The 17,197-nt window shown below is 42.2% G+C and overlaps 1 protein-coding gene across 8 annotated transcripts in view; it reads left to right on the forward strand.

Annotated features, from left to right (window-relative positions):
- The window catches only part of KIAA0825 (KIAA0825 ortholog), a 500,428-nt gene that overhangs the window by 181,746 nt on the left and 301,485 nt on the right, over positions 1-17,197 (forward strand). For all 8 annotated transcript variants that reach the window (XM_033917989.1, XM_033917815.1, XM_033918166.1 and 5 more), the window contains one exon: positions 3,993-4,398. In XM_033917989.1, the coding sequence (XP_033773880.1) occupies positions 3,993-4,398 (406 nt within the window). The remainder of the gene's footprint in view (positions 1-3,992; positions 4,399-17,197) is intronic.

The following is a 17,197-nucleotide window of genomic DNA, read 5'->3' on the forward strand; positions in this document are numbered from 1 at the left end:
TTTGAGGACAGGAGAATGTTTTCCTATTCTTTTGTAGTTGTACCACTGTATTAGTGGGTTCTAAGGAATCTAATCCCACTTGTTTAATAAGCATATTGAAGACTATAGTATTATTTTTGTACTGACTTGACATAAAGGGCCAAATTCTATAATCGGCATCCCAATTGTAGGCAGCGGTTGGCATCCTACCGCTGTCTAACCAGCCAATTGGGACGCACGCCGAGACAGACCACCAACACTGTACATATCTGTCACGGTTGAGGGAGACGCTTAGGGACTCTTAAGCTCTCCCAAGGCTGGGCATGGGCATAGTTTTGCCTGGAAGTGGCCTTGAGCAAGCTTAAGCAGCCTTAGGCATCGCCTAGGGCCACAATAGGCGCTTGAAATGTAAGCCATTGAAATGCTTGCTAAACTGATCGTGGCAAGGAAACCTCCCTGCTGTGATCAGCTAAGCACAAAAAATGAACCCTGTTGAAGTGGAGGTGGAAAAATCACTGAACTAGAAAAAACCTCCCAAACCCCAAGAAAGGAAAATGACTCGGGGAAAGAGACAAAGACCAACTGAACGCTCAATCAGCTGATATTAGAAATTAATAACTGCTTAAGCGGGAGAGCCCTCAGTCACACAGCCACCACTGGGAAACCCCAGGGAAAAGCTGACGCGAATTACACCCAGAAGAGTGTTAACTGCGAAACATCCCCGGGCTCTCTCCGCATAATAAGTGAATAAACAAAGTGCAACAATAAAGTGCTATATGTGTGAAAATGTAATTAAATAAAAAACACACCGTTAAGTTAAGTTGAAATTTATCTCTGTCCCCCAATCATGGGGCCAAAAAGAAAATGAGTGTCCAAATCTAGCCAAGCAGAACACAAACTGGAAGAACTTAGCTTCTCCGTGTGTGGGCAGTCAGCAAGGATGGCTTCGTCCTACGGGACTCCGTTTCAGGGGTGCACACCCCCTTCTTCAGGAACTCGACTGCGCTGGGTCTCTCAATTTCTCCGACACAGCTTGGAAAGCGAGGTAGAAAATGGCACTCAACTGGAGCGAACGCCTCCAATTTAAACTGCAGACACAAATGTAATTGGTTAGAGAAGTCAGCTGACTAAACAGCTGACATATCGAATCCGTGACTGTTGAATGAGTAAAAAAATACACTAGCTAAAAAATGGTAACAATACTAACTGGCATCTGACAGAATGTGCGAATCAAAAAAGTCTTTATAAACTGGTGCTAGTAAGTATGTTGCCATTCAATGTAATCATTGAGTCCACATGTATACGTTATTATATGCCCCTGCAGCATGATATATGTGGGCCGGACACAGGATTGTTAGGACCCGCTTGATTGAACATCGTTCACGGATTAATACCCAATCCACGAGTGCTCCCAAGGTTCCTCATTGTATACAGTTTAACCATGCTTTTCAAGATCTTTGCTAGTTTATTATGGAACAAGTATTTGAAGGCAAAGCAACAAACCAAAACAAAGGAAAAAACCAAGGTCCAACTGTCTGCAGTGAAAGACAATCCAGAACAAACAAACCAAAAGTATTTGAAGATCACCAGGGGGACAAACTAACTTGGCTGCAACGTAGAGAACAATACTGGATCTTTGAATTGCAAACTTTGTCTCCATGTGGACTCAATGATTACATTGAATGGCAACATACTTACTAGCACCAGTTCTTGACACAGCTCGTCACATGGGACCCATCCCAAGGGCACTTAGTTTATTTATTAGATGTCTGTGTGGAACACTGTCAAAGGCTTTGCTAAAATCTAAATACACCACTTTTGGCGCACATCCTCTATCAACCATTCACCCTTGTTTTAAAGGTCTAAGATTCCCCTCCCAAAAGTTCCCACTATTAGGGATGTGAAATGTCAGGTCACTGAATCAACTCAGGGTTTTATTTCTCCTTCTAATCTTAGTTAGTTTTAACCCCTCCCCCACTCATTATGCTTTGCTTGCATACAGGGAGTTTGGTTTAATTTCTATTGCTAACCAATCCTCACATTCACACATCAAATACTCATTCCTTAAACAGTCCCACATGAGGACAGAAATGTTGCTTTGAAGTACTTTAGACCATTATTATAAAACAAACTTTCATTCTTCCATAAGAGACTCCCCACTCTCTGAAGCTGATTACAAGCTATCCTCTGGAGCAGCATTTGTCCAGCCCTGCTCAAGGAATTTTTCCCCTTCCAATTAGCCTTTGCTTGGGAAGCAAAGTTTTGTCAGCATGGCTGTGCTTTGGGACAGGAGGTCCCCTAGCAGAAGGCAGTAAGACAGAACTTCTAGCCTCCTGTTCCCTGTTCTGTGAGGAACGTCCTTCCCTCCAGGTTCCTGATTGTCTGTGTGTGTTCTCAGCTGGCTTGGATTTATCCTGCTTTGAAACTTTCCCTTGTGCTGTAAGCACATTCTGCCTGTCAGCTCCACCCCTTTCCTCAACCCTTGCTGTGTCAGATTGCCTGACCAGAGGTTTAACCTAAGAATGAATAGATGGTTTATAAAAGGTATTCTGTTCTTCTCTGCCATCCCTTCTCTGTTCTGCCCTGCCTGTCTGATCGTAGCACTGGGAACAGAGTTAATGGGCAGGTTCCTTGGCTTAGGAATAGGCACATTTTCTTTAGTGGCAGGGTTTAAAGCAGATTTTGAAACCGTGACAGGAGCTTCCCTGTCCATATAACATTTATGCCCTCTTTTACTAAGCCACAGTAGAGGTTTCTACCGTGGCCTGGGTCACTAAATGCTCTGATGCTCATAGGAATTCTATGAGCATTGGATCATTTAGCACTCCGGGCGTTAGTAGAAACCTCTGTTTTAGCTTAGTAAAAGGTGGCAGTTTAATTCTGCCCCTAGTCTATCCCAAATCCTCTTAATTTAAAATGGATAGTTTTGGCCATATGGGGTTGAATTTTATAACAAGCATCAGTTATGTATATTTATTATTTCTTAAATTGTTAATGGAGTAATATAAGCACTTTGGGGAATCTGCATAGATTCAACACTTACGATGGGTAAACAAATTTTGAAAACCATCCAAGGGGGATATGCACAGCTACATAGCCTATATAGGTTAAAATCTATGTTAACATCCTTTGACTTTAGAACCGTGGTGCAGGGGCTGATTTTGCCGAAATTGGATTATTGTAATTCACTGTACCTCGGATTGACACAAGTAAAGAACAAGGCTCTGCAGTTGTTAATAAACTTTAGCAGCAAGATTAATTACTGATACACCTAGAATGGCTCACATCTCACCAGTTCTGAAACAACTCTACTGGTTACCAATTAAACCAAGAGTACAGTACTAAGTCATGTCCCTGATCCACCAAGTTCTATACATATCAGTACCAGAATGGTTTGGTGCTCTGTAGGAGATTTATAGGCCTGGTAGAATGCTGAGATCAAAGGGAGCTATGAGATTAGCTGCAATTAAGGAAAGAATGTATGGTACGTTTCTTCAAAATCAAAAATGTTTAGCATTGCTGGAGTACATCAATAAAATAATTTACCTGGACATCTAAGATTATGCACGAATTGTACTAACTTTAAGAAGCTCTTAAAGACCCAACTTTTTGTTGAGGCCTATTTGTAATGAGGCTAATTTCATTCTAACTGCCTTGATATATTGTCACCATATAAGAGGAGATTGTGAGAATGTTGGTCTTTTATGTTAATATGTTTTATGGTAAATGTTTGTGTGTTTGCTGCTGGAAACCGCTTAGATATTAAGCAGTCTATAAATGTTTTTAAATAATATACCTCAAAAGTATAATACTCACCATTTTGGGCCCCTTTTACAAAGCTGTGGTAGTGATTCCCCTGTGGCAAATGCACCGAAGCTCATTCAGTTCCTGTGGGTTTTGGTACATTTGCCACAGGATAATCGCTACCACAGTTTTGTAAAAGGAGCTCTTTATGTAGAATTGAAATAGATTTAAATATTTAACTTATTATACCTTCTGTTTTTTCTTTTAAGGTTTTACAAACTTTATGGCACAAGCAGTTTATATTGTAATCAGCAAGTTACCATCTGTGGTGGCAACTTTGCCTCTTCCAATTAAGTATTTCTTTTTATTTTTGGAACAAAATCTGCCACGAAACTGTATTGAATGGAAGGAAGTTGGACTACTTGTCTGGAATTTGATTGTAATAATATGTCAAATACTAGATGATGGAGAAAAAACTAAATTTTTAACTGGTGCCACACTTGACAGACAGAGCAAAGAGAAACTCAGCGAAGTTTGTGGATGTTTGGAAAATGTGTTGGGCAAACAGAATAACCAGAAACAAACAACACAGAAGATTATACAGAGAATTGAACAACAAAGACCCAAATGGATTGAAAGTCAGTTGCAAAGAGCAAGAATGCTGAGCATGAATGGGTAAATGAGGATTTATTTATTAATATAATAAAGATTTTAACTTAATGGGTTTATTTAGATCCATAGTAGTACAGTGTTGTGAAAACATTTTTGCCCCTCCCCTAATAGCCACTATTCATATTTGTCACACTGAATAGTTTCTGATCTTTAAAAAAAATTAATATTAAAGAAAGCCCGTGCAAACACAACACAGTTTATATATTAAATAATTTCTCTGAGGACAAGCAGGTATAATATTCTCACATGTGGGTGATAATCATCCACAGAACTCAGTATGGACACATACCAAATGTATTGTCACTTTAAATTTTTTCTAACTTGCCTCTCCTTGACTGCTGGATTTTCTGTGCAAGGAAGCAGCATTAGCAGTATCATTTCCTGAGGAAGGAGGTCGTGTAAGCCTCCGAAATGGAGCCCCATTGGACATTACAAGCACGCAGCGTTTGGACTTTAATTTTCACTCTATTGGGAGAAGATAAGTACGTCGCTGAATTTTAAAGCATTGTTTTTCCAGCATTCCAATCTTGAGTGTGGCCTGGATGGACTTTGGTCGCTGTGCACCCTCGGGTTGAGGGGCAGAGACGGCTTAAATTGATGGATAAATATTGACTGTTTGCTTTCTTTGCACTTTATTCACATGTAGCACTTTTGTTTAGTGCACTGTAGTATTTCAAAAAAGCAGCGTCATCCAAGGATGTTTCACATGTAACACGGGTGTAACTTTGTGGCAGCTGGGCATTAGGGTTGAATTCCCATTGCGGGCTGTGAAACTGAGGACTTCCCTTTTCACAATAATTTATTAGTTTGTATTTAGTATGTCATCTCTGCCCCCTGACCCTGTGGGTATGAGGGGAGAATTTTTTCTTGACTTTAAATTTAAGTCAGTGCTCATACCACACACATGCCAGTGTCTTCCCATCCAACATTGGCTTGCGGGACCTGCAGTTCTTTGTTTTTCGCAGAGCCAAGAAGCTGTGTCTTCAGTGTTCTCAGCGCGTCAAACATTTTTTTTATTTGGTGCCTTCCTGTCATTATTTTTCATCCTTTTTATCATTATTCTTTCTTTTTTCAAGTTCCTCTATATCTACTGACTTTGTTTTATTTTTGACATTTTTTTTCTGTTTTTGGCCTTCAGGCTATATCAAGGCTTTTTTTTGTGCCTGGAAGCATCAAGCCTTGTTGGGTTGCTTCTTACCTGAGCTCCCCAGTCTATTGAGCCCTTAGACTTCACGTTGACTGTTTTCCACTCCATGTCCAAATCAGTACCATGTGGCTTCAAGAAATGACCATCTCGGGCTCTGATCCGCATAATTCGGTGCCTAGGTCCTGAACATCGGAACATTGATTGTATCCTCTGTGCCCGTATGCAAAAGAGGTCATGTGAAGCCTGCAAACTTCAGTTCGAAAAACATTTTGGTACCACATAGGCATCAACATCGAGCATGGCTGGGGATTCGGAATCCAAAACTCAACTTCTGTCACCCTAACATTGATATCTGTGCCATCTGTATCGGCATTACATTGGGAGCATTGTGCATCAGGGTTGACACAGCACTGAAACTACTTCATCATCGATGCCTTGAGTTTTTGGGGGAACTAGCAAATGAGAAAGCTTAAAGCATAAACATTCTTCCCCTTCTAGGCATACTACTGTATCCTCCCAAGCATCAATTTTGACACATACTAAACATCGACATGCAGATGACAGTTCTCCCTCTATCCAGCTGGTATCTCCACACAGACGTACCTCGAAATTGAGGTTTCCTATACCTCACCAACCAATACAGCAGGTTGCTTATATACCACTGTCTCTTTCATAACTGGCACCAACTCTCCAGGAAAAGATCCAAGCTATGCTCAGATAAAAACTTTTGGGGCTATTGTAGACGCAGTCCACACAGGCTTCAAAGGCTACTATGCCTGCTTCAGACCAGCCCGAGAATGCATTAAAGCATCAATCAAAGACACGGTCACAAACACCTGCTCAACATCAATTTATCTAAACACTCCAGTGAGGACTTACCAGATATTTTAGCAAAAGAGTCCTAAGGTATAACTTCATATCCTTCCCCTCGCCACACATCCCCACCTGAAAGTCTGGGTTTTTTTTTTTTTTTTACTACCTTCATATGACAGATGGGGCAGCTGTTGACCATCAAGATGGAGACAGAGGAGGAACTTCGTTCTTATCACTCTTTGAACTTCTTGACTTTGAAACTTTACCAAATGAAAGATAGTTTATTTAAGAACTGGGAGACTCTCTTATCTGCACAAGTCACCACTAGAAAGATAGACAATATGGGGCTCGTTTACAAAACGGAAAGATGTTCAAAAAACAACATAAAGTAGCACTTGGATGTTTTTCTTGCAAAACAGCCAAGTCACCATTTTTTAAACCGACTTTCTAGATATTTTACTTGGCTTTTTGTCTGTAGTGTGTCTAAATCTCAAGGGGGCATGTTGGAGACATGTTAAGAGTGGAATTTGGGTGGGTTTAGCACTTAGATGATTTGCAGTGATAAACTTTTTACAAAACATCCAGGGCAAAATTTGGACATTTGGGGCTAGACCTGTTTTAAAAATGAATAAGGGCCAAAAGTTATGACCACTGGATGGTTCAAGGCATGGCCTTCTCACACTCCCCCAGTGGTCACTGAAACCTTCCCACCCCCAAAGATGTGAAAGCAACAGTATATTCCAGCCTATATTATAGCTTCAGATGGCCACAAAGAAACATTTCAGCAGAGCTGAGGGACATTGCAGTGAACATCACTTTAAAAGTCCTAGGTACAGATCTCAGCATAACCTGCTAATATTATATGGTGAGCCCTCCAAAACTCACATACCTACAAAAAGATGACACCTGGAGGCATAAGGGCTATTGTTGTGGTATACAGGTGGGTACAGTAAGTTATGGGTGGGTTTTGGAGGTCTTACCATATAAGCAGTTTATAGTGAAATCTGTAGCTGGGACTTTTAAAGAGATGTTCAATGCAGTTCCCCCTAGAGTGCCCCTCTGCTCTGCTCAGATATCTGTATGGCCAGTTTGCTAAGAATGCTGGCTGCTTGCATTGTCCCAATGGCTTGTTTTCTGCAGTTTTCATTTGGATGTTTTATATTCGAAAATGGCCAAAAAAGATAGACCCACTAAGTCCAAAATATCTAGATAGGTAATTGTTAAAAATAAATAAATAAATAAAATAAGACATCTTGCGGTTTAGAAAATGGATATTTTTTTCTACTGGATTTTTGGACATCCTTCTCAAAACGTTCAAACTCAGACTTGGACATCCTATCGAAAATGTCCTATACATATAGGATACAAACATATCCAGGACTTGACACATCTCATCTTCAACACCATTCACTGGTTGTGAAATCTGCCCTCAAATGCTCACCCAGTTCTTGCTCTTACACTTCTGCTCCTCCTGGAAGAGAGACCAGAACATTAGATTCCTTTGATAAATGCATTTTTCAGCCTTGAATGCATCTCAAGAGGATAATGAACTACCAATTTTACTTATCCATTTGTCTCAAATGTTTCCTAAAACATTCCTCCAGGTTACCTGAAGCAATTCCAACAGCTATCCAAGAACTTGTTTACTACTAGAATGATCATGACTAGGGAAGCTTTTGATGCATTTGATGTTTCCTCCAGAACATCTGCAGTAGCTATTGCAATTCATAGAATGACCTGGCTTCATGTCTCTGATCTGGAAGCTTCAAAACAAGAATGCCTCTTTGTAAGGGAGATGACCTTTTTGGAGGGAAAATTGAAGAAGCAGCACATAAAATCTAAAAACATAATGATACTATGACAACTTTTTCTAAAGCACAGACCTCTCAATCTTCCACATTGTCTCAGTGATACTCTGCCAATTTCCAGGCATTCCTCTTATTATGGCCCTAGATATTGCTACAATTAACCTTCTTTCTTCTCTTCTCGGTAAACCAATCAAAGATCCTGTTCTAGACAAGAGATTACAGAAATCACAGTCTCGGCCTCAGTCCAAGCAGCAGTCATCTTTTTAACTCCCTTTTAGATAGCCTAGCCAAAATTTCCCTAAATCTCCCTCTAAATCTTCCCATAGATGGCAGACTACATTACTTTCACCAGCACTGGATATCAAATCAGTGGGTGCATCAAGTAGTTATGCTCAGGGTTATGCTTTATACTTGCTAAGAAAACCTCCAAACCATCCACTAAGAGAGTCTCTTTTTTTAACTCCAGAAATAAAGGCTGCTTACTTTACCTCACTGGGGATCCATCGTGAAGGAAAAATACAAGGCTTACATTGTATATTCCAAAGTAAATAACTTTTTATTCTAGTAATAAGTATTATAGCAGCATTTGCCAAATCAGAAATAAATCAGTGTGGATATATACAACGGAGAGAAGAAAAAATTCATACAAACAGTGTGCCAGCATATTTCTGTAAGTATAGCGCAGGTTCTCTAAAGAAACTCTGCCAAATCATAGGGGTTTTATACAGAAAGTTTCTTTGTCTTGCAAGACCTTCCCCTGGCTATTATGTACCACCCTATTGGAGCAAATATGCTGCCTTTCTAACCCTCCCCTCGGTCAACACCTCCATTCTTCCCTAGGGGGCCCTGGACAGGCATAGCTTCTGGAACTTTCTTCTTGAAGTTTCCATTCTTCACACGGGTACATCAGTAGATCAGTATCCAGGATCGCAGATCGCAGGAGGATATCGAGGAAGTCCAGAGCGACTTGTATCGGTTAGAGAAATGGGCAGAGCAATGGCAGATGAAGTTCAACGTGGAGAAATGCAAAGTAATGCATTTAGGTAAAAAGAATAAGGAACACGAGTATAGAATGTCAGGCGCTACTCTGGGTAAGAGCGAACAAGAAAAGGACCTGGGTGTACTGATAGATAGGACCCTGAAGCCATCGGCACAATGCGCGGCAGCGGCAAAGAAAGCAAACAGAATGTTAGGCATGATAAAGAAAGGAATCACGAGTAGATCGGAGAAAGTCATAATGCCGCTTTATAGAGCAATGGTCAGACCACACTTGGAATACTGTGTCCAACATTGGTCTCCCAACCTAAAGAAGGATATAAAACTACTGGAGAAGGTTCAGAGACGAGCAACGAAGCTAATAAGAGGTATGGAGAACTTGGAATATGAGGAACGACTCAAGAAACTGGGACTGTTCTCCCTTGAGAAGAGGAGGCTGCGAGGGGACATGATCGAGACGTTCAAAATACTGAAAGGCATCGATAAAATAGAGAAGGAAAATAAATTATTTACATTGTCCAACGTGTCACGGACAAGAGGACATGGTTTGAAGCTAAGGGGGGACAAGTCCAGGACAAATGTCAGGAAGTTCTGCTTCACACAGCGAGTGGTGGACGCCTGGAATGCTCTCCCAAAGGAGGCTATTAATGAATCCACTGTGTTAGGATTCAAAGGCAAATTAGATGCGCATCTCCTTACGAGAGGCATAGAGGGTTATGGGTGACTAAAACTACATCAGGTATATACCGGATAGGGCCTCCGCGTGTGCGGATCGCCGGACTAGATGGACCATGGGTCTGATCCGGAGATGGCAGTTCTTATGTTCTTATGCCTCAGTGCATTAGCCTGGCATTTCTTTATCAGTTCTTAGGTTCCTGGATGGAGTGTCCTGCTGACTTGCATTTCCTTTCAGCACTGTTAAATAGCTCATTGTCTTTACAGCACTGTTTTATGTCCTTGAGAAACTTTTCTCAGCAAGAAATCTACACACTTGCATGCTATTTTAAATGTCTCTAGCATTTTGAGCATCTGAACTGAAACCAGTTTGTACAAGCCCTTGACTTAAGCAACTCCAACAAAATGCAGGAATAGGTCTCACAACCTGTAAAAGTCTCCCATAGTCTCCTGTCATCTATCTCACTCCCTCCAGAAGACTCTCCTTCATCAAGAACTCTTGGCCCTACTCCAGCTAAATGCAATAGAACCAGTTCTTCCTCAAGAAAGGGGCTAGGGTTTCTACTCAAAATATTTCCTGATACTGAAAAAAAAAAGCGGAGGCCTTTGACCAGTTCTAAACCTCCATGGTCTCAACAAATACTTGATGAAGGAGAAATTTTGCATGGTCTCCCTGGGAACAATTATAAAAATTAAAAATTGTGGAACATGTAGACAAACATGATTTAATGAGTAAAAGTCAGCATGGGTTCAGCTGAGGGTCTTGCCTCACCAATTTGCTTGATATTCATTGAAGGTATGACTAAACATGTGGATAAAGGCGAGCTGGTTGATGTAGTGTATCTAGATTTCCAGTAAGCCTTTGAGAAAGTTCCTCATGAGAATCTGCTGAGAAAATTAAAGAGTCATGGGATAAGAGGCAATGTTCAATTGTGGATTAAGAATTGGTTATCAGACAGAAAACAAAGAGTAGGGTTAAATGGCCATTTTTCTCAAAGGAGGAGGGTAAATGCTGGTGTGCCGCAGGGATCTGTACTGGGATTGGCGCTATTTTACTTATTTATAAATGATCTGGAAATTGGAACGACGAGTGAGGTGATTAAATTTGCAGACAACACTAAACTGTTCAAAGTTTTTAAAATGCATGCAGACTCTGAAAAACTGCAGGAAGACCTTAGGAAATTGGAAGACTGAGCATCCAAATGGCAGATGAAATTTAATGTGGACAAATGCCAAGTGGTGCACATTGGGATGAATAATCCAAATCATAGTTACCAAATACTAGAGACCACGTTGGGGGGTCAGGGCTCAAGAAAAAGATTGGGATGTTACCGTGGACAATATGATAAAACCTTCCCCAATGTGCAGCAATGGCCAAAAAAGCAAACAAGATGCTAGGAATTATTAGAAAAGGGATGGTAAATAAGACTAAGAATGTTATAATGCCTCTGTATCACTCTATGGTGCGACCTCACCTTGAGTATTACGTTCAGTTCAGGTCTCTTTATCTCAAAAAAGATATAGCAGCACTAGAAAAGATTCAAAGAAGAGCGACTAAAATGATAAAAGGGATGGAACTTCTCTCGTATGAGGAAAGACTAAGGTTAGGGTTCTTCAGCATGGAAAAGAAACAGCTGAGGGGAGATATGATTGAAGTCTACAACATCCTGAGTGGTGTAGATTGGGTCCAAGTGGATCAGTTTTACTGCATCAATATTTAGAAAGACTAGGGGACACTTGATGAAGTTACAGAGTAATACTTTTAAAACCAATAGGAGGAAATATTTTTTCACTCAGAGAATAATTAAGCTCTGGAACGCATTGCCAGAGAATGTGGTAAGAGTGAATAATGTAGCTGGTTTTAAAAAAGGTTTGGATAAGTTCCTGGAGGAAAAGTCCATAGTCTGCTTTTGAGGCAGACATGGGGGAAGCCACTTCTTACCCTGAATCGGTGGCATGGAATGCTGCTACTATTTGGGTTTTTGACAGGTACTTGTGACTTGGATTGGCCTCTGTGAAGATGGAATACTGGCTAAATGGACCATTGGTCTGACCCAGTAAGGCTATTCTTATATTCTTATGACCCTACTGCCCCTATTGGAAATGGACAATTGGTTTTGCTCTTTGGATCTCGAGGAAGTTTACATTCATATATCCATTCTGCCTGCTCACAAGCAATACCTTTGCTTCTGAGTTAGATCTCATCACTTAGAAACCTAGAAACACGATGACAGATAAAGGCCAAATGGCCTATCTAGTGTGCCCATCCGCAGTAACCATTATCTCTTTCTCTCTCCAAGAGATCCCACATGCCTATCCCAAGCCCTTTTGAATTCAGACATAGTCTCTGTCTCCACCACCTCTTCTGGGAGACTGTTCCATGCATCTACCACTCTTTTTGTAAAAAAGTATTTCCTTAGATTACTCCGGAGCCTATCACCTTAACTTCATCCTATGCCCTCTCATTGCAGAGTTTCCTTTCAAATGAAAGAGACTCAACTGATGCGTATTTACATTACATAGGTATTTAAATGTCTCTATCATATCTCCCCTCTCCTGCCTTTTCTCCAAAGTACACAAATTGAGATCTTTAAGTCTGTCCCCATACGCCTTATTATGAAAACCACATACCATTTTAGTAGCCTTCTTCTGGACCTCCATCCTTTTTATATCTTGTTGAAGGTGCATCCTCCAGAATTGTACATAATTCAAAATAAGATCTCACTAAAGTCTTATACAGGGGCATCAATACCTCCTTTTTCCTACTGGCCATACCTCTCCCTATGCAACCTAGAATCCTTCTAGCTTCCACCATCACCTTTTTAACATGCTTGGCCACCTTAAGATCATCACATACAATCACACCCAAGTCCCGCTCATCACATACACTCACACCCAAGTCCTGCATCAGCTCCAGGAGTTTTCATGAAATGCCTTGTGGTAGCAGCAGCAGTCTTTCACTCATGGGGCTTTCACATTTTTCTCTATTTGGTCAAATAGTTGATAAAGGCTTCTAACTCAGCATGCCATTGGATCAACAGTTTGTCTACTGTAACTTCTAGGATTTGTAGGGAACAACCAGAAATCACATCTGCAACTGACCCAGCTGTTGGAGTTTATAGGAGCTTTCTTGGATACTACTCAGGGTCAAACTTTTCTAGCTCAGCAGAGAATCAACATTCTTTTTCACCTGTGCCAGACAATTTCCTCATTACCAGACATAACAGCACATGAAATGGTATGACTTCTTGGCCATGTAGCCTCCATGGTCCATGTTACTCTATTTGCATGTCTGTGCCTCAGAATCCTACAGTTGGCTCTATCAACACAATGATCTCAGGCCATAGGATCTCTTTTGCTCTAATGCAATCACCTCATACCTCCGTCACTCCCTTCATCAGAAACTCCTCTCCCCAGATGCATTGATGTTATGCTAGGGGGCTCATCTTGATGGCTTTCATACTCAGGGAGTCTGGTCTTCTCACAAGAAACTCTCCATATCAACCTTCTCAATGTCCAAATTATACACAATGTTCTCAAAATAGCCCTTATTGCCGTATTCTATATGAACAAACAAGGAGGCATGGTTCACTTCTGGTTCCAAATTTGGACTTGGGCAACGACTCATGGCATCCTTCTCATAGCAGTTTATCTGGCAAGGAAGCAGAATGTGCTAGCAGACAAATTCAGTAGACTTCAGCCCCACAAGTGGTCTCTCGGCATGTCCATCCTCCATCAGATTTTCTCCAAATGGGGGACTCAAGATATAGATCTTTTAGCTTCCCCCCACAACAACTGCCACTTTTCTGCTCCAGACTATATGCCCCCAGTCACCTGGATACAAATGTTCAAGACTGTCTTTCTAACATACCCTGTACAGATGATGACTTGTTTGGAGATCTTGTGGAGGAGGCAACTCAAAAAATCAAAAGACATACTGACTGACCACTCTGTCCTCCACAAAAGCACAACAGTTTAAGCAATTTTCAAGCTCCTACAGGTGTTCCTCATATTATTGTAGAAATAAAAACTGTCAGCCTCCTTCATCAACGCTAACATCTACCCAGAGACTCCCGAGGCAACAGAAAACTTCTGCACCTACTCAACCTAAGCAGCAGCAGTCATTATGACTCCCTCCGAGAGAGCTTAGACAGTGTATCTCAGCCCTCACTTCAGACTCTCCCGATAGGAGGCAGGCTTATCCATTACCAACAGCGCTGAACTCTCATAACATCAAATCAGTGGGTCCTTCAAGTGGTGAGTTGGGAAGAAACCACTGAACCACTCTCCAAGAGAGTCTCATTTCAACTCCCATCAGAGAGCCCTCCTTCATCAGAAAGTCTCAGCCCTCCTCCAGCTCATTGTAATAGAAAAAGTTCTCCTGCAAGAGAGGGGTGAGGGGTTCTATTCAAGGTACTTCCTTAATCCCGAAGAAGACCAGAGGAATTTGCCTGATTCTAGACCTTCAAGCACTCCAACTACCTGTTGAGCATTTTCTGATGCCCTCTCTGGGAACCCTATTGCCTCTTTTTAGAAAAGAACGACTGGCCCTGCTCTCTAGATCTCAAAGAAGCAGACACATTTTTATTCTCCCTGCTAACACAAAATATCTTCACTTTCGTCTGAGAACAAGCTTCTTCCAGTACAAGGTGCTCCCTTTTGGGCATTAGCAGTCAGAGCGTTCACCAAGTGCTTAATGGTAGTGGCAGCGTTACTTCACTTAAACAGTTTCCACATTTTTCCTTACTTGGACAACTGGTTTATAAATGCCTCCACACCCCAACAGGCTTTGAATGTGACAATTCAACTTCTCAAACTCCTGGGATTTGCATTCAATTATCCCAAATCCCAACTAGAGCCCACTCAGATTTTGGAGTTTATTGGAGCTCTTCTCGACATAAACCAGATATGTGCTTTCTTCCCTCAGCAGAGACTCACCACATTACTTCAGCTCTGTCAGGAAGTATCTTCATGTCACCACCTGATGGCACATCACATGTTATGACTCCTCGGCCACATAGCCTCCACAGTATATGAGGTTCCTATTGCCTGTCTTCATCTCGGGCATTCTCAATGGGCATTATCCTCCCAGTGGTCTCAAGCAACTGGTCTTCTGTCCTAGCATTTGTCGGTGACCTCTCAACTCAGACTCCCTCCTATCCAACCAATCTCTCCAGAGGTCTTCTGTTTCAAGTACCACCTTATCAAAAGATTTTGACAACAAATGCTTCCATGATTGGCTGAGAAGCTTATCTAGATGGCCTCAACACCCAGGGCTCTTTGAGTCCTGCAGAGACATTTCTTCACATCATACTTCATCATACCAAAGAAAGGCTCAGATGAGTGGAGGCCAATTCTGAACCTCAAGTTAGTCAGTGCTGCACTGAATGTCTCACATTTCCCCATAGAGACTGTTCGGTCAGTCATAGCGGCAGTGGTATTGAGGGAGGCCTATCTCTACATTCTCATTTTTCTGGACCATAGGAGATACTTGCAGTTTCATGTGCCTCACGATGGCACCTTGCACTTTTACCAAGGTGTCATGGTGGTGGTGGCAGGCAGGGATACAGGTGCTAATATATGTGGATAATTGGCTAATTAGAGCCCCGTTCAAGGAGAAAAGTGAACTGGCAGTTTCGAGAGTGGTCCAGCTCCTCCAGGAATTGGGATGGATGATCAACTTCAAGAGGAGACAGCTGGAGCTGACCCAGTGCCTGGAGTACCTGGGAGCCATGCTCAACACAGTCTTGGGCCAGGTCTTTCTTACAGAGCCACACAGACTGAAGCTTCGCAAGATTTTGGACTTGTTACAGTACAACTCCCATGGTGTGGCATTATCTGCAGTTCCTGAGGTTGATGGCAGCAGGGCAAGAATGCACATGAGGCCGTTCCAAGACTCTCTTCTCTCTCGATGGTCTCCTCAGATGAACTTGCTTCAACAACCACTTCCCTGGTTACCAGAAACGAAGAGCAGTCTGTGGTGGTGTCTGCAGCCAGCTGCCCTCTCAAGGGGCATGCCTGTCCAAATTTTTTCCTGGGAGACTCTAACAACCAATGCCAGCCTTTAAGGTTGTGGGGGTCACTGCAAAGGACACCCAGTTCAGGGTCGTTGGACACTGGCTCAGCAAAAGTAGTCCATAAATCAACTAGAACTTGGAGCCATTCATTTAACGCTTCAGGCACTGGAGAAGTATCTGGAAGGCAAGGCAAGTCAGAGTCTTTTCGGACAGTGTAATAGCAGTGGCCTATTTCAATGGTTAAGGAGGAACAGATGCACCCCATTACACCTAGAAGCTCAACTTCTCTTTAAGTGGGCAGAAGCTCATTTGCAGGCCCTTTCAGCCGCACACATAGTGGGAGTGAAAAATGTGCAGACCGACTTTCTCAGTCGGCAGACTCTTGACCCAGGGGAATGGTCTCTATCACTCTAGGTGTTCACCTCCATAGTTCGGAGATGGGGGCGTCGATAGATGGATCTGATGGCCTCCGCTGTAAACACAAAGGTGGTTCACTTTTATAGCCGAAGATAAGAGCCTGGAAGTGTGGGGTTGGATGCATAAGTCCAGCTGAGGCTGGAGAAAGAGCTCTGGTACATTTTCCCCCATGGCCCATGCCTAGGGCGAGTCATTAACAGAATTACAAGTCATCCGGGGTTGGTGGTCCTAATGGAACCTGATTGGTCCCACAGACCATGGTATGTGGACCTAGTTCGCTTCCAGAGCGATGACGGCCTCATACTGCCAGTGCAAGTGGATTGTCCCAGGAACCAGTTCCTATCGAGAATCCGGAACACTTTGGGCTTATGGTATGGCGTTTGAGTGGGTGGCCTTGACAAGCACGAGTTATTCTACCATGGTTGTTTCCACTTTGTTTAGAGCTAAGAAGCTGTCTATGGTTGCAGCCTATGGCAAGGCTTGGAAATCCTTTCAACAGTGATGTGCTTTGGATGATGTAGAGACCTTGCAAGCTCTGTTTTCAGTAGGCCTGGATTTTTTTGCAAGAGGGATTTCAGAAGGATCTGTCAGTCAGATCGCTGAAGGTGCAGATAGCAGGCCTTTCCTATATCTGAGCTTTGGAGGAAAGAGGCTCTATGGCCTCTTACCCATATGTCACCTGGTTCATTAAAGAGGCTCTTTGTTTGCACCCTTTTCCTTCCTGGAATCTAAACACCGTATTACAAAGTCTTGGTAGAGCTCCATATGAGCCATTACAGGAGGCTTCTCTTATGGATCTTACATTCAAGACAGTGTTTCTAGTGGCGATTACATCAGCGAGATGAGTTTGAGTTATAAGCTCTGCCCTACAGAGATTCATTCCTTAGGTGTACAGAAGCAGGGCTCTCCTTGCGCACGGTTCCGTCCTT

Source organism: Geotrypetes seraphini, chromosome 1 (assembly GCF_902459505.1).
Source record: "Geotrypetes seraphini chromosome 1, aGeoSer1.1, whole genome shotgun sequence".
In the NCBI taxonomy this organism is placed as follows: Eukaryota; Metazoa; Chordata; class Amphibia; order Gymnophiona; family Dermophiidae; genus Geotrypetes; species Geotrypetes seraphini.